General features: G+C 47.9%; 1 protein-coding gene across 2 annotated transcripts in view; it reads right to left on the bottom strand.

Annotated features, from left to right (window-relative positions):
- Nucleotides 1-490: 490 nt before the first annotated feature.
- Nucleotides 491-24,768, bottom strand: part of Jhy (junctional cadherin complex regulator) — a 43,436-nt gene continuing 19,158 nt past the window's right edge. For both annotated transcript variants that reach the window (XM_048340994.1, XM_048340995.1), the window contains 6 exons: nucleotides 21,036-21,149; nucleotides 15,662-16,308; nucleotides 10,354-10,651; nucleotides 3,975-4,055; nucleotides 3,189-3,317; nucleotides 491-743 (listed from right to left, as the gene is read on the bottom strand). In XM_048340994.1, the coding sequence (XP_048196951.1) occupies nucleotides 546-743; nucleotides 3,189-3,317; nucleotides 3,975-4,055; nucleotides 10,354-10,651; nucleotides 15,662-16,308; nucleotides 21,036-21,149 (1,467 nt within the window). In that variant the 3' untranslated portion in view covers nucleotides 491-545. The remainder of the gene's footprint in view (nucleotides 744-3,188; nucleotides 3,318-3,974; nucleotides 4,056-10,353; nucleotides 10,652-15,661; nucleotides 16,309-21,035; nucleotides 21,150-24,768) is intronic.

Here is a 24,768-nt window from a genome sequence, read left to right as displayed (position 1 = left end):
TTCATGATCATTAGAACAGCGTTTGACTGGTGTCATTTCAGAAGGCGCATCTCGATGCATTTTCATTTCTTTCAATTTGACATGTGTGTTTCTTGCTGAACTTGGCAATTCAGGTAATAATTTTGAAATGTTATCTCAGAATTCACTGGCAATTTGTCCCATTTGAGATCGTCTTAGGCAAATGGAAGGGTTTACCAGGGGTAGGAGAGAGACACAAGTAGGTAAATTTATTTCTTGCTAACTTGGAGGGTGGAGATAATTTGAGACATCAAAAGATCCAGTATAAAATCAAAGGCTTTATTTTCTGGTTATCTATTAGCCCACGTTTTAACCGACCTGAAAAATAAATAAGAGCTCTCTTTCCCTAGGAGATGAAGCATGGCGCCCTGACCTGAGCAGGCCCCGGCGAGAGGCTACAGGAAGCACGCAGGGCCGCGGCCGGGTGGGTCAGCTCAGCGCTGTGTCACCGCTCTTCTGGTGGGGTGCGCGGCTGGCGGTTTCCTCCATCAGTTCCCCGAATGCTTTGGGTCCCCACCAAGTGTTGTCTAGACAATGTGGAGGACTTTGAAGGCAGCCACGGCCTGCTTTTCTCTCTCATGTCTGGTCTGCAGTATCTCCAGCAGCGAGATCTCCGGTAAACCTTCTTCCCTCGCAACATGGTTCGCTTTTGTCTTTTTCTTGCTTCCCTGATCTGTGAGATTCGATGGTTTGGGTTTGGGGATGGTCTTCGCGTATTCCAGAGCCTAGAAGCATACAGATAAACTTTTATTGAAAATGGCAACTGAGTCTTGGATTCCTCAAGCTAAAGCTGGTCTGGGGAAGTGTTTGTACTACAGATGGAGCTGGCTGCTGTGGGAAGGGTAGAAACAAATCAAACGGAAAAGCAAATAGTGAGACACACTGCACTGTTTGAACAAAACTTATTAGCTACTAGACAATACATTATAGAGAAAAGTGAGTCTGAGAATGATGATAGGTAGGCCCTTTGGATATCTTCTTCGTAAGACTGAATTTCCTCAATTGTTAGGAAAAAAATTTCTTGCATATTGACTTAGTTTTTGCATTTTTTTTTGGCCAGTCCTGGGCCTTGAACTCAGGGCCTGAGCACTGTCCCTGGCTTCTTTTTGCTCAAGGCTAGCACTCTGCCACTTGAGCCACAGCGCCACTTCTGGCCGTTTTCTGTAAATGTGGTGCTGAGGAATCGAACCCAGGGCTTCATACATGTGAGGCAAGCACTCCTGCCTCTAGGCCATGTTCCCAGCCCCCCTTGGCTTAGCTTTTGACAGTCTTATTAAAGCCACACTTGTGCTGGTAAACTATCAACACATCTCTCTACCCAAAGAGGACTTGGTGTAGCGGGAGGCGGAAGACAGACATCACGGCAGTGGCTGAGCCTTGCGTTTTATTAATTGCCCGTGCTCCTAGGCTCTTGGAACTCCACAAAGATAAGTTGATTTTCTTCTTTCTTTAGTATATCTATAGATATGTAGCATATCTATAGTATATCTACTCTTTATTATATCTATAGTCTATCTATTCAGTATAGTTAATGACAAAATTTAGTCTGTTTTTGAGGGATGTCTCATTAATGACAAAACGAGATCATCCCTTCTGGGTTAGAGCTCAGTGGACAGTGCTGGCCTCATGTTCCCAAGACTCTGGCTCTCAGCACACGCATGCACACACACAGGACCACTGGGTATGATTTCTAAATCTGCCTCTATATGATATATATATGTATATATATATATTTTTTGTCGGCAGTGGGGCTTGAACTCAGGGCCTGGGCACTGTCCCTGAGCCTCTCTGTGTTCAAGGCTGGCACTCTACCACTTAAGCCACAGTGCCACTTCCGGTTTTTGAGTGGTTAATTGTGGATTAGAGTCTCATGGGGACTTTTCTGCCCAGGCTGGCTTGGAACTGTGATCCTCAGATCTCAGCCTCCTAAGTAGCTAGGATTACAGGCATGAGCCACCGGTGCCAGGCTGAGTTTTGTACTTTAATAAGCATCTGTCTATAGCTGAGAGGGGAATAGACAGTATATTGAAGTTCTGGGAGAAAAATAAAAACCAAACCTCTAAAACACAGGAGGAAAGTCCAAATTTCACAGTGCTTCTCGCCAAAATGTGTAGCCATTTCTAAGTGTGTATTTGTTGCTTTGACATTCTTCCTGAAGATACACTGGAATGGACGGAAGATGAAAGGGTGACAGGACGGGAACTTAGGGGGAGGAGTGAGGTCCGCAGAGCCTAAAGCACACGCTCCTGCAGGCGTGGGGCCGCCCCGCCCTGACAGAGGGGGTCCCAGGGCCCCAGGCCTGCAGCGGTCTGGATGGATTGAGGCGGAGACTTGCTCTGCAAACGTCTGCATCCACAGGACACAGTTCACACACACACACACACACACACACACACAAACACACACACACACACAGTCTGGGGGAGATGACATCGGAGCGGAAGAACATTCCCTATTTCTTGAAATCTTGTTTGCACCACAGAAAGCTTTCCATGCCCAGCTCTCCAGGGAAGGGAGGGGCGCGAGCTCGAGAGGAACAAGAAGGACTTCCCTTTGACGTGAACAGAAAGGAGACGCTGGTTTCCTCGAAACTCAGTGGATGATAGGGAAGGAAATGGGTAGTCAATCAGGATTGCTAGTTTCTTCTACGAAATTACTCTGTCACTTTTATGTGCCATTTTCCCAGAATTCTATATTTGGAAGAAAAGATGGGGTGATAATGAACTTTGGGAAAATAAGAGAGTTAACTTTACAGCATTGTGTGTGTGTGTGTGTGTGTGTGTGTGTGTGTGCCAATTCCCTCAACATCTGGTGATAAAAGTACTAAAATGTCTCCCACATTCCAAATACATGGAGGAGGGGCTGGGAATATGGCCTAGTGGCAAGAGTGCCTGCCTCATATACATGAGGCCCTGGGTTCGATTCCCCAGCACCACATATACAGAAAACGGCCAGAAGTGGTGCTGTGGCTCAAGCGGCAGAGTGCTAGCCTTGAGCAAAAAGAAGCCAGGGACAGTGCTCAGGCCCTGAGTCCAAGCCCCAGGACTGGCCAGAAAAAAAAACAAAAAAACCAAATACATGGAGGAGCCTTTTTGAAGTTAAGAGGTGACAGCAGTCTCCCTTTCACACTGACTGGAAAAAACCCAAGTGCCCGGATGAGGCCTCTTTACCTTGTGCCGAGGGAGAGCGGACTTGTTCTCCGCTTTGGCCGTCTGCGGTTTGGAGGGAGCGGGGAGCGTCTTCATGTTGTACTCCTTGACTTGTTTCGCATATTCCTTCTGCTGCATCAACTTTTGCATCTGTTCAGAGAAACACAACCGTGACGAGTCACAGGTCCCACTTGGCTCTCTCTGCCCTTTCCTGCAAGTGACATTCGTTGTAGGGAGCTGGGCACGGTCAACTAGTGGCTCAGGAGAGTTGGCCTGGCCAGGAGTAGGGTGACAGCGGTGGCCTTGTCGTGGGTCCCCCGTGGTGAGGGACACACTGCCGTGGCACACAGAGCACCCTCTTAACCCAAGCTAGATCCTGTCTGGCTCCTTGTTTGGGGTCCGTTTTTGCTTCCACACTCTTTATGCCCAAGTGCAGTTAAGACACACCGAAGGAAGATCTCCGCTCACTAGGGGAGAACGAATGATGCGGCCGCCCCTCCCAGGGGCTCGGGACGGGTCCTCTCTGTGGCTGCTTCAGACGCATCAAGAACGATGTCGGAAGAGACCCGAACCACACACGTGTGCGCCAGCTCTCCACTGCAGGCTCTCCAATATAACGGAAAGGCGAGTACATAAAAGAATACTGGCTAGGCATTAGTATTTTACAGGGGAAAGCACTTAGCCGTGCTGTTTGGGAAGAGTCTATTCGGCAGGAGAGGGCTTGATGCTGGCGACTATCTTGGTTCTATGTCGCTACAGGACAGATGGGCGCGGCAAGGCTGAACACGCTGTGTACATTTCACTCACTTTGTCTCTGATGGACTCAAAGTCAGGTCCCAGGCCTCCAAGTTTCACGTCCCTTTTCTGATAGCCCTTCAGCTTAGAACTCTGAAAGTACAACCAGAGAAACAGCGTCTTACAACCTGTGGCCCAGGCAGTCACAGGTGCCTAAGCACAGAAGGAAAATGAGGAAGGGAAGCTGTGTGGGTGGTTGGAAAATGGACACATTTCTTGACCATTCTTCCAGCTTCATGGTAACTGTTGACAATAGTCTATTTGGTTCTGTGTGAAGACTTAGCTAACATGTTCTGACATTTCCACTTCTGCAATAAGAGATATGAAAATTCTGAAAATCGCAAATTAAAAATTTCAAGCTAACCATGTGCTGCACTGCTATGAACACTTTCACGATAACATAGACCTTGCTACATTGTCTATGCTGCGGGCTGTGAGGCTCAGCCTTGTGCAGGTTGCTGAATCAAATGACTTCCCTTAGAGACACCCCAGGACAGAAGGTAATTGAAGAAGGTAATAACTTTAGAATTGTTCTCCTAGCCAGGCATTGGTGGCTCACGCCTGTAATCCTAGCTACTCAGGAGGCTGAGATCTGAGGATCAGGGCTTGAAGCTCGACCTGTGAGAGAATCTTATCTCTAGCCAGTAACAAGCCAGAAGTGGGGGAATGGTGCAAGGGGTAGAGTACCAGACTTGAGCAAAAGAGCCAATAAAGAACACAGGCCTTAAATTCCGCTTCCATTTCCAGCACTGGCACGGAAACTTTTGCTCTTGATTGTTGGGGAGAAAAAAGGTAACCAAGCAAAGTAAAGTAAAACAAATACAATTCAACTGTAACCCATTCACAATATTCAAAAGAAAGCAAGCATTGAAGAGTCTTGAGAAGATCCGCTGAGAAATCTGTTTTGTTCAGTCCGTGTGATTTATTAGCATGGGTATTACCAAGCAATAGTGAGGAAGTTTATTAGATTATGACACTTGAACCAAAATAGTCCACAGGAAGAAACCCTAATCCTCTGCTGATCACAGGCCAGATTAAGACACTCTGCAAATGGCAGCTCTCAGCATTAAAACTTAAGTTCAGACATGCCATTTCCCATTGCGAGGACACCAAATCCTTTTACCTTCCCACGTCTTAATGAATGTGGTTCCCTTTACTGGAAGAGGGAGAAAAGACAAATACCAAAGAAGTAGCTGGGGTGAAAATAATCATGTTAGAGTGCATTGAAGTTCCTGCCTAGAGTGGAGAAAGAGCCCCAGAATGGAGGAAGCCATTGTATACTAACCGCATGGAGTTCCATTTGTTGTCAGGGTCAAGACAGCGTTGGTTGCTGTTGTTTTCAGTACTGGGGAGCAAACCCAGGTCCTCTAGCTTGCTAATAAGCGATGACTCCACCCCATTTGTTTATATTTTGTTTTTGAGAGAGGATTTTCCTAACTTTGCCCAGGCGTCCCCCGAATTCCCCCGCTCCTGCTCCTCTGCCCAGCCGTGGGTGAGATTGCAGGTGTGTACGACCAGGCCTGGCGCGGGGCACACACAACGTTCTCACTGATTTTGAGAGCTCCTGCTCATCTACCTAGGAAGCCCCCTTCTAACATCACACTTGGCCAAGGCAGTCCGATGAAAGAGGGCTTTCACTGTGACTCCTGCATGAAAGAATGACCTCACACACGCATCCTACTGCGCCAACCGTGGCCACAGTGTGTCCAGCTCACACGACCTGCGGATTCCCCAGAGGTCGTTCTGCTTGGCTGTCATGGGAGAGGCTCAACAGTCAAAATCACCTGCCCCTGTTCTCCATGAACATGGGGTTCCAGGACACCCTGAAGATAACAAATCTGCCGATGCTAAGTCCTTTATACAAAATAGACCCGTATTTGCCTATAAGCTACAAAGAACTTTTTTTTTTTTTTTAATTTGCCAGTCCCGGGCCTTGGACTCAGGGCACTGTCAGGACACTGTCCCTGGCTTCTTTTTGCTCAAGTCTAGCACTCTGCCACTTGAGCCACAGTGCCACTTCTGGCCATTTTCTATATATGTGGTGCTGGGGAATCGAACCCAGGGTTTCATGTATATGAGGCAAGCACTCTTGCCACTAGGCTGTATTCCCAGCCCCTACAACGAGCTTCTATAATTATGCCTTACATCGCCTCTAGATTGTTCAGAATACCTAATACAATATGAATGCTATGGAAATAGTTTTTGAGATCCTCTAAGGAATGACGACAACAAGAAGAACAAAAGTCTGTACATGGGGGCTGGGGGACGGGCTCCTAGTGCAGGCGCAGCCGCCGGGCCGGAAGTTCGATTCCGATGCGCGGGGTCACCGAATGCTGGGCGCTGCTGGCCTGCGCTTCGCTCCTGACATCTCTGCTTTCGCGTCCCGGTTCAAAAGAGCCACGCGGAGGCTGCACCTGCCACGCCACGAGGCGAGGCGCCCCGCACCCGGACCCACTCCGTCAGGGGCAAGACTCCTGAGGGCATCTAGTCGAAAGGAAGCCCTTGGATAGTGTCCCCCGAAAGTGTCCCCCGACATAGTGTCCCCCGAAATAGTGTCCCCTGAATAGTGTCCCCTGGAGGGCATTTCAAATTCACAAATCCTCTTTAAAACATATCCCGAAGTCACCACCAAGCAAAGCCACCACAGACAGGGCTTCCGGTCCCTTCTGTCAGGCTGTTCATGCGTTCCTAACAATTATCCACGCAAGTTATTTTACTTTTCAATAGGCATTTTAGCATCGCATCCTCTTGTCCCGTCACTAAATGTTTAAAATGTCATTTGGAAAACTACCTTGCTGTTGTTAGGTGGTGCAGGGAGGGGTCGCAGTCACGCGGGGCAGGCGTGAGTGCGGGTCCCTCTGTCTCCCCTTCCGCGGTCTTCCCTTCCCGCGCTCTCCCAGGCCCCCCTCCCGTCTCCACCCACGAGTGGCGGAGGTCACGCTCATCCGTGTCCAGCGGGCTCCACGTCTGCACATTTCACCCTTTTTCCCTCGAGGTCTGCGCCCCCCCCTCCCCGAAGATACACACAGGAATGAACCCTACGCAAAGAAAAGAAAACACAAGCACCACCACCGACAGCGAGAATGCCTGTGTCCTTCTTGTTTTGACACATTCGAACTGTGATTTTTTTAAAGCCTGGCATTGTATTGTCTCGTTACAGTTCAATTTCTAGCTATTTCTCTAAATGTGGAACACTCAGGACAGTCTGGGATAAGCATTATTTGCATGCCATGCTGTTGGTTTTTTTGGAGATAAATAGAAGTGCAACTACTGAGCCCGAATGAACACGCGAGCTCCCCTAATCATTCCCCTTTCCCCGGCCGTGGAGCGGTGACACTGTGGTTACATCGCCTCCAATCCCATCTAAAAACTTGCAATCGTTCTCAATCGTTGAGTGAACTCAAGATACCTTGCAAAAACAAATTTGTTCTTTTTCTCACAATCATGAAATTATAGTCTGTTTGCCAGAGTAAATCAATAATGAGAAGGAGGGGATCAAAAAATCAAGCCTTACTCCGATCTAAGTCATAAATCCAATTTGCCCAGAGATGATAAGAAAGAAATGATCAGTGCCCAGAAATCTTATCCTTAGCCGGAAGCAGCTTAACTTTTAATCATCCCACTGACCCACAAAAGACACGAGTAATTGCTCAGTGGTCTCCGGCCACTGTTCTCACAGTTGCCTCAAGGAAATGTCGTGGTCAGCACAGAGAAAAAAAACGGAGCCCAAGGCCTAGCATTTCATAAAGAGTAAAGAGAGGGTGTGTGGCCCGAAGGTGACATTCCCAAGACCCTTTCCCGGAGGAGCTGCCCGCCGCAAAGCGACAGTTCTCGGGGAAAGCCCCGGCTCCTAACGGAGTTTGTTCTGGGTGACGGGAGATGAAAACCTGAACTGGCTCAAGCGTGGCGCAAGTCACTGCGCGCTGCTTCTCAGTTCTGTTCTTCGCAGTTCTGTTTGCGCTCTCTCCATCTAGACTCTTCCTGAAAACGGCGTTAATTACAGCACGACCGAGTTATTTAGGATTCACACACGCCCAAACTCACCTACTTGAAGTTGTATCATTCAATGTTTTTTTTTTTCTTTTTGGATATTTGCTGAGTTGTGTACACTTGCCAATTCATCACCCTATAAATGAACAGAAGCTCCAACCTCCAGCTCTAGGCGACCGCTCATCTACTTTCTCCATCTTCCAGAGTCTTGTCTAGTAGGGCAATCCCCAGAATTGACTTTGGTGTACCTTCCTTTGCTTTTTCACAACACCGAGAGGTCACAGCACCACAACGCAAAAAACATAATAGTAATGGTAATAACACTAACAGTAAACCAACAGTAATATTCCTATTGTGACTCTGAGCTCAAGGCGAATGAATTAGAAAATATAGGATTGCCCTTGGCCAAGCCCTGTCTCCCTGTCCCCCTCCCTGCCCCCTCCCTGCCCCCCTCCTTGCCTCCCTTCCTGCCCCCCCTCCCTGTCTGCCTTCCTGCATCCCTGCATCTTCGATGGTCTTACTGAGGACAGAAGGTTTCCATCAGTAATTAAGCACCATTCCTCTCCAGCCACACAGCCCATTTGTACTGTCAACGTGGAACAGAGCGTGCCTGGATCAAAATGACACTGACTGTTCTGCAAAGAACTCCTCGCAAGACCAGGGCAATGATGTACCAGGCTGTGGGGGACACTGCAGAGCTGTTCCAGAACATTCCTCAGATGTGTTAAGTATGAGAAAGGTACTGAAGAACAGGACAGGAAACAGCATTTCAAACACTGTGGAGCAGTGAGCAAAGAAATCTGCTCTGTGGGGCTGGGGATATGGCCTAGTGGCAAGAGTGCTCGCCTTGCATACATGAAGCCCTGGGTTCGATTCCCCAGCATCACATATACAGAAAATGGCCAGAAGTGGCACTGTGGCTCAAGTGGCAGAGTGCTAGCCTTGAGCAAAAGGAAGCCAGGGACAGTGCTCAGGCCCTGAGTACAAGACACGAGACTGGCAAAAAAAAAAAGAAAGAAAGAAAAAAAGAAATCTGCTCTGCTGTGGCTGACCTTAATCCAAACCAGCCTCCTGTTAGCCGTGCCTGACTGTCTAGGACAGCAAACACACCAGTTAAGGACGGAGCTCCGGTCATGGGCGGGGAGCGGGCGTCACAAGTGTGTCTTTAAACTCTCCCTGTCTGGACTTAGTGGCTGGACAATGCCCAGTATACCTCAATCAGTCAGGAGGGAAGGGCCAAGGACTGTTTGCTTTTCAAACTCTCTCTCTCTGTCTCTGTCTCCTTCTCCATCTGCCCCCACCCCCACCCTCTTTGCCAGTCCTGGGGCTTGAACTCTGGGCCCTGAGCCCCTTCGGGTCAAGGCTAGCACACTACCACTTGAGTCACAGAGCCACTTCCAGCCTTTTCTGTGATTAATTGTAGATAAGAGTCTCATGGACTTTCCTGCCCAGGCTGGCTTCCAACAGTGATCCTCAGATCACTGAGTCACTAGGCTTACAGGCTACACTGTTTCTCTTTTAAACAGGGTTCAGGGCGCTTCCCTGGGAGACGGCAGGTGTTGATGTGCCCAGTGCACAGGCGTGGCCCGGGTAGTGACCCCTGGGCTCTGGTGCCCTGCTACCCACCGTGCTCTGCAAATAGCACGGTTCCGAGCCGCATTAGCTTGTGGAGCGGCTTTAAGGACAGTGCGCCTCTGCAGGATCGTGGGCTGCAGGCTGAGAAAGTGGACAGGCCGGGGTTGTGCCAGTCCTGACAGGAAGTAGGGGGGAGGGACTCTCCGGGTTGGGAGGCGGGAGCTGCGGGGGCCCTCCTGCCCCTTCCCCAGCCTCCCAGGCACTTGGGGTCCTGGGGGCCACATTTCCCCTTCTCTGTTCTCAGCAAAACAGGAATTCCAACTAGGAAGCGGGGGAAGAGGGCGAGGAGCACGCGGTGCATGTTGGTGTGGGGCCAGGGTGGGAGCTAACGTGTTAGTGCGCGATTTCCTTTATAGCATCCATGGCTCGCCAGTCACAGGGCAGCGGGTGCAGGCGCAGGAGGAGCCCTGCAGCCTGAGCCCTCAGTTGCAAGTCCAGAGCTCGCCTCTGTGGTGCGCGCCCAGGACAGAGGGGGGGTCTGACAGGTGCGGGCACTGCGCCTGCGCACTGGCGGGGCTGAGCCTCCAGCAGGGCCACGACGAGACCCCGGGGGCACGGGGAGGGGGTGCAGACCCATGGCGCCTCCCTCCCTCCCCCCAGCCGACTGAAAGAGAGGGAGGGAGACCCCGGGGGCTTAGCTGGAGGCGGTCCTGGGGCCTGGGGCCTCCAGCTGTAATTCCCGGGGTGGGGGGGTGGGGGGGGCAATGCGGGCTCATCAGATTGGAAAGTCAGCTGATGAGACTCGACGGAGGGACACGCGTGTTACCTTCGTGCCGCTCCTTTTCCTGGGCCTCGCCCCCTTCTCCAGCTGAGACAGGTAGCCCTCCGAGCTGCTCCGGTTGAGTCTCCTCGGGGGCCTGTGGCTTCGCGCGGGGCAGAGCTGGCACTCGCTCTCCCCGCGGGGCAGGATGGGCGGGAAGGCGAGCAGGCCGGGCGGGGGCCCCGGGCTGGGCTGCACCTCGGCCAGCTGCTCCAGGGCCTGCTGGTGCTGCTCCATGACGTGGGCGAGCCGCGAGTCTGGGGAGGCGCTGCCGGGCTCTCTCTCCGAGGAAGAGTGGAATTTCCTTGGGGGAAAAAACCCACCCGTGTCAGTAAAACTTAAGTGAATGAGGCCTTTAGCAGACGAACAATTACGAATCAGTCCCCAAATCAAGTTAAGGACCTTCAGTGTAAACTTCTCAGGAATATATTAATCTCTTATCTTCAAAGCCTCTTTATCTGCTTGAGAACATTCACGTTCTTCTTCACAACTTTAACTTAGTGCATCCGGAACGGACAAACACCACTTCAAAAATTCAAACACCTAGGAGTGTGTGTGTGTGTGTGTGTGTGTGTGTGTGTGTGCTGGGGCTTGAACTCAGAGCCTGGGCTCTGTCCCTCAGCTTTGTTGCTCAAGGCTAGTGCTAGTGCTCTACCACTTGAACCACAGCTCCATTTCTGGCTTTTTTGGGGTGGGTTACTGGTGATAAGAGTCTCATGGACTTTCCTGCCGGGGTTGGCTTTGAACAACGATCCTCAGATCTCAACCTCCTGAGTAGCTAGGATTATAGGCGTGAGCCACCAGTGCCTGGCTTTGAATGTTGCTTTCAATTATAGCCAAATAGACAGCTAATTTCTGAAGAGAGGCAGAATATCTCCAGGGATGAGAATCAGCATGGAACTAAAGCCATAGCAGATTTTGTGTTAGCTGTGGCTCTGGCTTTCCTTGTGTGAGTCTGGCTCTGTGAATAGGAGGTTTGAGTTCATGCTGGCCCAGGGCACATGAGATCTTGGCTCCATGCGTGGCAGAAAATCTGGCTGAGATCCATGAGTAAGGGCGACCACACTTCAAGGGCAACATCCCCAGTAAAATCATGGATTAAGAAAATGCATTCACCGGCCTCTAGTAAACAGCAAAGCAAGTCTCGCTTGGCCTGTGCTCTGAATTTCTACACAATCATGGAAATCCAGGCAAGAAATGAAGGTTGAAATGATCAGGGATGAGGAAGGCTTCTATGGCTGTGAGAGAGAAGCAAGTGTACTATCCAATGGGAAAGGCAGGTGCCAACTTTTCAGAACTTATGACGGTCTAGATTTAGGAGTCACACAAGAGTATCAAGTAGAACTAGAAATCCCATGCCTACATATCTTACAGCGAAGCTTCCAGACACCAAAAACAAAACAAAGCAACACAGATTGATGAAACAGAAAAGAAAAACAGAGAAGAACAATGTACTCCACATTGTTTTCAAAAATGACAAGTGGAGTAGCTATTCTTTGGGCAGCACTGATTGAGAAAAAGAGAACACGGGAAAATGCCAGGAAACTAACGGGTAGGTGGGGGGCAAGAGGCAGAATAGATTGCTCTCTGAGGAGGGAAGTCCGCGTCAGCAAGAGAAGGGGCATCCGTGTAAGAAGTCATCTGCTGATTTCCTTTCCCATTGTGTACACTAAGGTGCATGTCTCCTCTGCACCTTCACAGTTCCCTGGAGACTTGTATCCTCGGGAAGGTACAGAAGCCATCAGATCCACATGAAGAAGATCCGGAACAGACACTGACCATTCCGCCCAAAACCAGCCTCAGCCATGCTCGTCACCCACAGCGCCCAGTGACTTTCAGTCCCTCCCACCCAGTCACGAGCAGGAAATCAAGAAATGCCAGATGAGTGAGACCAGCCTCACACAGGAAATAGGAAAGCACATAAAGGGAAATTGATCATACCACCACCACCAACTCGAGGAAACAGAAACCAGGAAATTAAAGATGTTTAAAAATGATCACCAAGGCTCTTACTCTCCATTCTCACTTATTGAGATGTGAGATGTTGAGAAGAAATGACGCCACATCCATGTCAAAAGGAACATTCAGAAAAATCACAGAAGCTAAAAACAAAACAAAGCAAAAATGGTCTCAGGAATTAAAAAAGAGAGAGAGCAGTAGAAAGGTTGGAAGCTAGAATGAAGAAACTCGCACAGAAAGTAGGACAAAATCACAAAGAAAAGAAAAACAAGAGGGAAGAGAAAATCATAAGAACAGTCCTAGAAGAAAGAACACACGTGAATAACAGGAGTTTTGAGAAAGGGCAAACAGACAAGGTGGTTAGAAGAAATGAGCCAGGACATGATTCAAGATGTTTTCCCAGAAATGAAGGACGCATGTTTCCAGGTTAAAAGGCTCAGCACAACCTATGAAAATAGACCCACACGAAGGCACATTGTGGTATCGTCTCATTTTGTTGAGAAAAAGAAAAGACCCTACAGCTTCAGAGAAAAAAATAAGTAAATAAGGCCTGTACAAAGGATCCAGAAAGCGGTGGCTTCTGACCTGAAGACAGTAACACTGGAAGCAAGGATAGAAGTTGGAGGAAAAATGACTTCCAGGCTAGAATTCTACAACAGTTGCCAGCTGTCAGTCAGGGGCCAGAGCAGAATAAAGACAAGCGTGGTCACCGTCTCAAAACATTCTTCCTGGGGCTGGGAATATGGCCTAGTGGTAGAGTACTTGCCTCATATACATGAAGCCCTGGGTTCAATTCCTCAGCACCACATATATAGAAAAAGTTGGAAGTGGCGCAGTGGCTCAAGAGGTAGAGTGCTAACCTTGAAGCCAGGGACAGTGCTCAGGCCCTGAGTCCAAGCCCCAGGACTGGCAAAACCAAACCAAGGGCTGGGGATATGGCCTAGTGGCTAGTGCTTGCTTCGTATACATGAGGCCCTAGGTTCAATTCCCCAGCACCACATATACAGAAAATGGCCAGAAGTGGCGCTGTGGCTCAAGTGGCAGAGTGCTAGCCTTGAGCAAGAAGAAGACAGGGACAGTGCTCAGGCCCCGAGTCCAAGCCCCAGGACTGGCCAAAAAAAACAAAAAAAAAACAAAACAAAAAAAACAAACCAAACCAAACATTCTTCCTCCTGTTGGCAGGGTGTTCTCTACCAAGAGGAGAGAGGAAGTGAAAGGCAGGGAGGAGGGGAGGTGAAGGGAACTTCCAAGATGGAATGAAGGTCAAGATGGGTTTCACCACCACAGAGGGCCATGCCCCACGGCAGATGTGAGCGGGAGACACAGCGGGCTCAGAACTGCCTGTCAGCCCATCTCTGCCAGTAGGCCTTGTTTCTGGTCTGAGGAAGTATCCGAGGATGTGTTCCAGCAAAATGAAGTGGAAAAGAGAATCCATCAGAAAGGGAACTCTCAGACTGGCTGCGGAGTAGGGCTAGCAAGGTCTTCGTAAAGGCTGTTTCTAAGAAAGAAAGAAGAACTTGATGTTTGTGTCCTTGTGGAAAGCTGTACTCAGAGGTCACTGCCAAGCAGAGGGTAAAAAGAGCCATATGTACAAAAACAATAAAGCAAGGCAATTTAAAATTGGGGGAAATAAAAAAGCACAGGTATAGTCTCAATGCTCGAGCATGAATTATGGTTGCATTGGCATGATCACCAAAGTAACTCAATATTGGTTTATTCCCAAATGGAAACCTCCCTGCTACTTTTGGAGGATCATGGCAGACGTGACAATGATGGAAAGGAGGTAAAGTCTCATCTTCCTGGAACAGGAAGTCAATTAAATATTGAACACTGATGCAGCGAAACACTGCAACAGATGAACAGAACGAAGGATCACAGCAGTGAAAAAACAGCAGTGAAAAAAGTAAAACTGCCAAAAAAAGGAGGTTGCTTCTACTCAGTATTCCCTTTTATTTTAGGTTGGAGATTGGGACTTAAATTCAGTACCTGACACTTTTGCTCACTGAGTGGTGTTCCACCAACTAAGCCATGCCCGCAACCCTTTACTGCCCAGCATTCTTACACCAACGTAATACCATTCATAATCAAGGCTTGTGGGATATATATATGTATATATATATATATACATACACATATATATCTCACCATCTTGATTGAAAAATTAATTTGAAAACAAGAAAGACAGCATACATAATATCAGAAATGAAAAGAACATGATTACAGAGCTTGAATAATACAGAAGTATATGTAAATACTGTGAAAAGTTTTATGACAGTACATTTTAAAACGTAGCAGAAATGTTAACTTCTTTTCTGATGAATATAATTTATCAAACTGGCAAAAGGAAAAAAAACAGACTGGGAATTAGAATTATTACAACCAATCCTAGTTATTCCCTGGTTATTCTGGAGATGGAATCCAGTGAACTTTTGCTGCCTGGACTACCCTCAAACTGAGGTCCTCCAGATGTCAGCCTCCCGCGTAGCTAGGACAGCAGGCTTGGTGCCTGGCTTCCTACTGACCTTTTAAGTAAGATTTAATTGCAGCTGTCTAGGAAATGTCGCAGGGGATGTAAAAGGAGAGCGGAGTCCTCAACTCACTTTGCAGGGTAGATGTGGGCTTGGATAACACATCTGGACAAAGCCAGTGACAGGCAGCAAAATACAAGTCTTCTGGAAAGGTCTCCAGAAGTGATTTGCAAAAAAAATAACTTCCTTTTTCTTGCCTATAGATGTAGAGGCAATATGTCTCAATGTGCATCTCTTGGATAATTCAGGAAGTAGAGAGGAGGAATTACAATCATCTCACTCTCTCCTGCCAGAGATGACACGATTGGTGTTTTCGCAGAGCTCAGAATTGTTGAGCAGAATTGTTCAACCACCTTACTGGTTTCTTTTTTTTATAGAAACACATTCTTGTTATCATAATTTTAATGGTTATATGACATTAAATATCATAATTTTCCCAGACCCTTTCCCCACTGTGAGGTTTCAAGGTCCTGTTTGGAAATGATGATGTGTTTGCATGTACGTATTTCTTCTATACTTTGGGTTATTTTCTTAGGCTAGGCCAGTGACAGTGTTGGAGAAATTGGTTCTTTTCCTTCATTCTACCCTGGAAGCGCACTGGACCCCCCCCTCCTTCTGTCCCTCTGATTGCTAGCTTTACTATAGGGAAAAGTAGAGAGGACAGGGAAGAAGAAAAGAAACCCATGAGAAGTGGGCTAGGTTAGTCAGACCAGAGCCTTACATCACGCTTTCCCTCATACCCGACCATAGCCAACGTCTCCTCCACTTCCTTCCCCCTCTCCTGTCTTTCTGCGCAGGAAAACCATCTGAGCAGAGCGAGTTCTTACCATAACATTTCTAAGTTCTTGTATTTCGTCTCTGGGGAAGGCTGTGTGGCTGGTTTCTTATGCTTTGTCGACCTGTGAACATCCAAGTCATGAAGAGACAGAGGCCCTTTCTGGCTGAGGAGCCCATGTCTCTTAGAGAGTTCATTAAGGTTGTTCAGATCCATGGCACCAAGAGTAGAGATGGGTAGCTGCTGATAGGAAAAGCTTTTCTTTTCTTCATGTCTGCGCCTTCTTTCTTTATTAAGGTTCAGCATGGAGTGATAGCCATTAGAGTTTTTATGGAACACCTTGTCAAAAGCCTGACTCGGTGGAACAAAGATGTTGGAAAGGAGTGTGGGGTGCTGGCCCCTAAGGGTCCTCGTGTCTGGTACATCGCTGTTGGAGGAATTCAGAAGCGCGGTGGACTCATGCTTTGCTGAGATCTCAAAAGGCTGAGTTGGGTTTTGTTGCTGCTGAGGAGTGCTCTGCCTTCCGTGACTGACCATGAGCTCCTCTTTGCTGAAAGAAGGCAGGACGCCCTGGCGTTTGTGCTGTTTGCGAGCCTTGGGTCTGGCTGGCCTTGGCCATGGCTGCGGGCCTTGGGTGGGTTCAGAGGACTGGCCTCTGGGCACGTTGTTGGGCTGTTGAGACCAGTGTTCCTGGAGATCCTAAAAAGATACCATGGTTAATGTAAGGGTGGGAGATTGGCGCTCTGTATACTTTAGTGTCTTTTTAGTTTTTAATTGTGGGTTGAAACCAGAAAGGTGACCGAAGAATGGAACACCGCAGAGGCCGTTCCTCATTCCAGGCACGGGGAGGAAGCCTCCCAGAGGAAGTCCCGCCTGTGAGCTCAGGAAGAGAGGCTGGGACCACCTGAGCTGCTTTGTGTTAAGGACAAACCTCGACTTCAATCCGGAAAGGGACGTGTCCCCACGGGGTGGGTGGGCAGAGACAAGCCTCACCTCAAAGCAGTACACAGAAAAAGAGACTACAGATGGACTTCAAAAGATACAACCTTACTTAAATTACTATTGACAAATCCTAACCCGGAAACATTTAGTACAAGTTTAATATGAAATACAGGTCAGAGCATGGGCTCTTCCTGCTCATACAGGTTAGAAGCTAGAGATGACCTCTTCACCAGATGAAACAAATTAGATTTTATTCAGCAGATCCTGAGAGAGAGAGAGCTGTGATAGACATCACAAAACCGAAGGGCTGTTTTCCTTCTGCTCCTTAATACAAACTGGACTGAGGCAATCAAACAGGGGGGAGGGGGATTTCAATTTCAGAGCAGTCTTTATGCTTTTCAGAGTCTAGTAACAACAAAATGTACTCCCTGTATAATAGATACACGATGTAACTATATTGTGCTAGAGCCATTTAGGAATATTTTCCAAGGAAAAGCACACTCATTACTTTGTGAAAAACTGGCTGAGTTAAGAGGCCTTTGGAACGAATGATTAAGTGCTTATTGAAAACAGTGACCATATGCATCAATAACTGCGAGGTATTTCTTCCTTTCTGAGTACACAGATTACAAAAAAAATAAAATAAAACCCTCCTACATCCAGTATCTATGCAACATTAATTGAAAAATGCAACAATTAGCTACATCCCTAGAGACAAAAATACCTTGAAGTGAATGAGATATGATTGTGCTCAGGTTGTTTTAGCTTGTTATGAAAGACCTTGTGATAAAGTATCAGCTTTTATTTTGCTTTTTCTGATGCGCTTCCTGAGCTACATTGTATTCCTACATAATAGGAAGTGCTACTCTATTTCTATTGAAATCACATTAGAATAAAGTTGAGGATGTTGAAATTAAAACAATAGTGGGTTAGTATTACTTGTTTCAGACTTCTAAGTAAAGTGTCACTTCTACTTTGAAACGTAGAGTAGGTGCCCTGTGGAATCCGGGTGCTCTGGGGCTACGGGGGCCATGCTAAGATCAGTTCTGCTCAACTTACTTTGCTCTGAAAAAGAAAAAAAAAAGCCTCCTGTCTGGGCATGGTGGTGCCCATTCTTAATCTCATCCATTCAGAAGGCTTGAGGGTTAATGAGATCCCATCTCGATCAACCAGTGGGCATGATGGGGCCACCTCAAAACACAGCCACATGGAAGGCTGAGAGTAGATCATGGCCAAGGCAAAAATCTGAGACCCTATCTGAACAACAACAAACCCAAAAACCTAAAGCCTAAAGTAGTAGAGAATGGCTCAAATGGTAGAGTGCCACTAGCAATGGCAAGATCCCGAGTTCAAACTCCAGCACTGCTAAAATATCCCCCCCACCAAAAAAAGCCAATAACGCAAAACAACCCATTGAGGTAAGAAACGGTTCTTTGCTCCGTGCAGTGTGTTGCGTTGCATTGGGGGACTGTGGGCATGAAGGCTCCACGAATACACGGCTTCAAAATCTTCCCCCTTTGGAGAGGAGCCAGAAGGAATGCTCTCTGCATGGCTGCCATTACTGTGTATGAAGGTCAAACCAGTGCCCCTTTGCTATGACCTACAACCGTGATCGTTGCCGACAAGGTCAGCCTCTTTATCCTGATCCCAGGTCCCACCGTGGTGAACTCTCCACCGAAAAAAGTGACCGGGCACCTTTTCTGCTGACCAGCCTTCTTAGGTTCCTCCCCTCATCCTCACCAAAAAAAAAGGGAAGAAAGGCATCTGAAGTCCTAGGTTAGCACTTGATTTCTGCTGTCCTTACCTTTGTTGCCTGACAATTGCATTCACAATGGCCCCTCACAGGGGGCTTTGTCAACAGGGCAAGGACTCATCATTTGATGAAACTTCAATTGTCTCAAGTGTTAAATACGCCATTCACACAAACCCAAGTGTCGGGGAGATGGCGTTTCAGTCCCCAGAAAGGACATTTACTGGGCTTGATGTGATTTCTCTCGCCTTCCAGGCAGCCTACTTGAGATCTGTGGTTTATGGAAGATTTATTACCCTACAATTGAGGCCTCAGGTGTCACTCTTCAGGTGGCAGGATCTGAGTTCCCCGAAGTTAATATACAAAGCCATTCTCAGGCTGTTTAATCTCCTGCATCAGCACTGAAATCCTCTATTTCATCCTGCTCTCCCTGGGGTTCTTTTGTTACCCATACTGCTTAATGGCAATAGGTTTTCCAGTCACATGCGGTGTGTCAGCCCTCGGGAGTCTTCACGCCTAATGCTAGGATGACAATTCCTCAGCAAGGCCCGTCCTTAGTCATTAATGCTCATTCATTCTGCTGCCCCACCCAAGGACGCGTGCCCCGTCCCCGTGAAAGGCAGGGGCTGGCTGCGGCTCTCTTGCAGCTCTCCTGCCTACCAATGACAAGCACAAGGCAGACTGCACGCTCTGTTCCTAAGCGGGCGCTTCCTGGCCCGAACACAAAAGCCACCCTTGCTTTCAGCCAGCAGCTCCCACATGAAGAAGTTTCTGTGGTGGTGTCCCCCCCCCCCCCCCCCCCGCTAAACCAGCTCATTGACAATAAACACAAGTCTGTGCTACTGGGGTTGTAAATTCCATCTGAAGGTATTAAACTGTGGGGAGGGGCTCTACTTTCACTGTGGGTCAGGAAGAACGCTGTGCAGACAGTTGAGGCGGCAGGGCAGGTGGGAGACTCACATCACAAGTGGTCATCTGTTTTAGGCTTTGTTTTGTTTTCCCCAATGTTGCTAGGCTGGAAGCCAGGGCCTTCTTCATGCTCGTAAAGCACCATCAGTCAGTGACGCCCTCATGACCATTCCCAATATCTAGGGGGAGAAGCTGTGTGGGTTTACATTGCGCCTGGCCTATTTCCTCTTTCCTCCTCTAGCTAGTTTCTCTCTCTGTCTAGCATGTAAATGTGCTAATCTCTCCTCTGAAGAAGGAGAATGGAGCCCTCCCTCCGCCCACTCACAGAGCTGTTTTTCTCCCAGGCAGGCCCCTCGGATTATGCCATCCTCCAGTGCCCCGTTTGCTAATGGCTTCTTCCTGGGCACCAGGTAAAAATCAAATCGGGAAAGGGAACCATTTGTGGGGCCTCTCTGTGTTGCTGTGTTTTGTATGAAACAGCTTTAAATGCCATGCACTGTTTCGTCTTCATTCAGGAGAGTTATAAACACAATAATTAGTACGCCTAGACAACAGAAAGCATCCTCTTCCCTTTCTTCTTTCTGGTTTTGTTCCCTTTTGGTGATGGTTATGAGAGCTCTGGCTCACAACATGTTTCAAACGGGCTTTCTATGATAATTTAGATGACTTAGGAATACATGGTTCTAGAATTATATTTTGCAGCTGGAATTGACCTTGAAGGTCATTTACACCAACACTTCTTTTCCTAACAAGGAAACTTAAGGCTCACAGGAAAAGTTGACATCTGCCAAGGTCATGCATCAAGTACATGACAGGCGGAGGCCTAGAATTCATCCTGTGTGACAGGTCCAGTGCCCAGAATGCAGGGCCAACCTCTAAGTGCTCCCTGACACCCGGGTTCTGCTGGCCAGCGCCCTCCACAGCCCCACGCCAGGAGAGTTCCCGCTCCATCTGGCCAGTTCTGGGCGTGGCCTCCCTGGCTCCAGCATTTAGGAAGCTCTAGAGAACTAATTGATGCTATTAATTAACTTAATGGCATTAAATGTTCGAGTCTAAGAGCAGCCTGGAGGCCACTGAGGGGGAAAAAGAGATGATTTAGGATATTTCCACATTTCTCTGGTTTCTTGTTGTCATGGATATGATTTGAACAGGCGATGCCAACAGCTCTACAGGCTTGGTGGCCTTAAAGGTCTTGACCCTTCTAAATAAGGGTCACACTTCTAAATAAGGGCTGACTCTGCAGAGCCCCACCCCCTGGCTCAGGAACAAAGTCAGCTGCTACTGGCTTTTACTGATGGTTTGTTTTCCTAGAGAAACAATTTCAGAAATGTTTCCCCCAGTATTACGATTGCAATTTCAGGGCAGTAAACTTATGGACAGAAAGGGTGCTGCCGTCCCGCACTGCCGGTTAGTGAGCTTCTGTGTTCTGCAAATGAGAATGCAGGGGGGCCCTCGGGAGGGGTGGTGTCCCCATCGGGAGGGGCCGCTGGCACCTCTGAGGGGAGCAGCCCTGTGGGGGCTCTGGAGCGGAGCTTTGCTTTCCCTGCACGTCCGTCCCCAGCCCTCCTTCTGGGAGAGTTTGCACTCTGGGTTGGACGTGTGGTAGGATGGTGTTCTTCAAGGAAGCAGAACCATTGGGAACGCCAGAAGGCTGGCTGGCTGAGAAAGCCACAATTTCTCTGGCAGAAGTCAGTCTCTTTCATACAATGGCGGGTAGCTATTCCCAGACATAAAAATAAACCCTTAAGTGACAAGAACTCACTGACATTACTTATATTCAGCAGTATCACTTGAAACACACTTAGCATGCAATCTAGCAAGTAACCTTTAGCTGCCTGGCTCTTTGATGCCATTTGTCCTCTGGATCGATGGCAGTGTTTTCAATCTCCTTGGCGTTCTCAATAGTCATCTTGCTGGCCACTCTGATGGGGTAGGAGACCTGAGAGGGTAAAATATATACAGCATAAGAGTCACAGGCACAGGCTGTGTTCTCTGGAAACCAGTCCTGTATGGGTAGGGCTTAGGGTTTGTTTCTTTTAAGGATTCATCTCTTCTGTCATCAGCTTCCCGTTGCTGTGACAAAATACTTGAAATAAACAATAAGGAGAAAGAGGCTCATGGTTTCTGAGATTTCAGTCCCTGGTCACTTGACCCTATTGTTTTGGGCCTGTGGAGAGGCAATCTAGCATGGTAGGGAATATATGTATGTGTGGTGTGTGTGTGTGTGTGTGTGTGTGTGTGTGTGTGTGTGTGTGTGTGTGCGCGTGTGTGTGTGTGTGTGTGTAAGCTGCTCACTTCCTGGCAGACAGAAAGCAAAGACACCGGAGAGAGGGACTGGGAGAGAGTGAGGGAAGGGAAAGCACTGTATGAAAGGAAATGTCCTGATTACCTGATGCATGTCATTGCAATCCCTCTGTACATCACCTTTATAATGACAGTAAAGCAATAATCATTTAATAAAAGCAAAGAGACACAGGAAGGGCCTGGGCTCAGTATCTCTTGGAGGGTATGGTACGGCTTACTTCCTCCAACAAAGAAGGAAGGAAAGAGAAAGAAAAGCTAAGGTAAGAGAAGGGATGTGTTTCACGCACTAGTCCACCACGGGGCAACCTAGACGCCAGAAAGTCCTTCCTGTGGGATGGCGGATGCGTCTCCCCACTCCCCCTGCCTCTCTGCTTTCTGGAAAGCCACAGTGCAGGTGCATTCCTCCTTCAGGCCGCGGCCACCGCCGGCAGCATCTGGCTGGGGGCCTCCCCTGGCCCTCCTCTCGCTTAGAGGACCTGTTGCAAGGGTTCCCTGCCATCCCTCCTGTTATGTGTGACTCCGTCCAGTTATATACTTTTTGAACTAGTGACATTCATTTGTAAATGTAGCTTTGGGGCTTTGCACTTGCTTTGTTAAATTTCCTCTGGGTAGGCTGAGACGCAGCCAGGTGTGCAACTAGAATGAATCTGGCATTTGGACTCCGTTGGTGTTCAAAACAGAAAGAGCAAAAGTATTCATTAAATGTGAAGCGCTAAGATAATACTGACAATGGAGATATTCTCATTCTTCACCTTCCAATGGGGCTTCCCTGGCACAAAACACACAACGGTTGTCTTTCCTTCATCTCAAGCGCTGTCTTATCTGTCCATGAACAATTGCTGCTAACTTCCCTGGAATAACTCACAATTACTGCACACACAGAGATACTGGAAATAAGGTAAATCAGGCAGATGTTTCAATACTTAAAAATTGGTCTGAATGTAGGAGGGAAGAAAGAAAGGGGTTTTGCTTGAATTTTCACTGCTAAAAAGAGGAAGCAAAAAAGTACTATTTGATCATGGAATTCTTCTGATCGTGAGTAGAGGGAATCCATAGGTTTGCAAGGAGTGGCATGCTCTGTAAATGGAAGACCTCCCGTGGCTCAACTGTCTTAACTTGTGCTCAAAAGAAGAGTTTAGAACCGATGCTGGTGCTTCAGGCCAGGAACCACTTCTCAAGTTCTCATCTCAGTAGTCCCAGAAAAACCTTCCCTTGCAAAACACCAGGTTTCACTGGAGTGGCGAGGGTGTGGGTCCCTTCCTGCCACGATGTAAAATCGACACAGCGTCCACTTAAAAGAGGACTCAGCCCAGCCTGGGGGAGAAATGAAGGTCAAAAGAGAGTGGAAAAAATATAACTAGGCTAACTAAACAGGTCAGGAAACAATCCTTTTCCAACCTTAAAGCGGTAATGAGAGACAGAAAGTGGAGAGAGGGGAAGAAAGGGAGAGAGTGGGAGAGTGGGAGGGAGGGAGGGATTGAGGGAGGGAGGGAGGGAGGGAGGGAGGGAGGGAGGGAGGGAGAGGCTGAACTCTTCTACAGACCTGCCTCCGTGCCACCGAAATATAGGGGACTTGGTTTATTGATTCAGTTTCCCACTAGTGCCACTAATTTGCACACTTACAACCATGAGATCTCATACAGTTCTGACAAAGTTTACCAATTAAAAATGGAGCAGCTGGCACGTCGTTGGCTGGGGAATGAAGGCTGTCTGGCATTTCCAGCCATAGGCTGTTTTGGTGGAGCTCGGTGGCTGAGCTGCCCACTTCTACATTATCTCTTTGAAAGTGGAATGGGACACAACCTCTGCCAGCTATATACTTTTTTTTTTTGTGAACCATTCTATTAATACCAATCAAATCGAGAAAATGATCAAATGAAATTGCATTTTGAGCATCATAAGCTGTGTAATGTCCATTCTGTTAAATTGGGGCCTATAATTGCTTCTCTACTGAAAAGATACAACAAAGACAGCAATCATGGCATGCCATTATCCCAGACTAGAGAACCGGCCCTTGCCAGAGGACTTCAAAGGCTTGCGCTTCTCCAATTGCATTTGGCTGCTATTGTTGAAGCGCAGGCAATCTTGATTAGGTGTTTACACTGAGGTAAGGCGCAGAGCAGAGAGTCGGAGTGCCTGGGTCTAGAGCCATTAAAAAATTGTACATTATGTTCCTTGCTTTGAAGTGAGGGTTTGTAGGTAGGAAAAGCAACTCAGATTGAGTACAGCTGAGCTAGACTGGGCGTCTACCTCTCTCTCAAAGAAACTCGGGTTCTTAGAGAATCAGACAGAGCCTCAGAAAACAGTTCATGCTCTCCCCAGAGCTGTCCTGTGAGTTCGTGTCACACACCCAAACACGCCCAATGTGTGTGTTTGCTGGAGATCTGGCTCCTGCTTTCCCTGATATTTGGTTTTACTCCCGATTTTGTTTCCATGTTGCAGGGAGCCCCACAGATATCTAGTAGGTTCTTTGTTAGGCTTTTTCCTTGATGCTATGTATTGACCACTCACACATGCCCAAATTAAATAAGTCACGTGTCTGAGTTTCTGGGGGAATATTTCCTTCCCAGCATTGTTACTATTTAATCTCTCTTTGGGATAGTCAGTGAGTGCAATAAGCATTTCTTTAATCACTTGGGTAACGAACAATAGGAAGTATTTCTTTTTCTGTCTTATTTCTAATACAGTTTGCTGTGTGTTGTACTTTTTAGTACATCTCTAATACATTTGTGCTTGTTTGGGTCAGCCTACCTGCCAGCTGTATTTACACATGGTCAGCAGAAGAGCTGACACAGCAGGATGAGTGTCATCTAAATCCACCGTCTTCTTTGAAACGGTGAAAATCTGGGGACTTCCTGGTTAGGCAAAGTCAGAATGGAAGAAAGACACACGAGGGTAGAGAAGACCTGGAGGTTACCTGGGGCTGGGTGGGCCTCACCCACCCACCCAACACAGAGGCCCAAGGACTGGCCGTCACTAGACAGGTACTCACCAGGTCAAAGGGTGTAAAAGCTACAGACCGGAGCGGCCACGTTGAGTCTTTAACTCCCATTTCCTGCACAGGAAAGCTCTCCCCACTTTAATCCTGTTAGACTAAAACAACTCACTCCTAAAGCTTTCAAAACCCTGTTCTACCGCTGCTGACATGGAGCACAGCTGCCTCGATTATTGACAGGTTTGTATCACACAGATGTTTAGAGACAACACACATGAACTATGGGACTCTGGGACTGGCTACTTTCTCTATTCCTACC

The sequence above is a fragment of the Perognathus longimembris genome, chromosome 3 (assembly GCF_023159225.1).
Source record: "Perognathus longimembris pacificus isolate PPM17 chromosome 3, ASM2315922v1, whole genome shotgun sequence".
Taxonomy (NCBI): Eukaryota; Metazoa; Chordata; class Mammalia; order Rodentia; family Heteromyidae; genus Perognathus; species Perognathus longimembris.
This window is presented reverse-complemented; position numbering and strand designations above follow the sequence as displayed.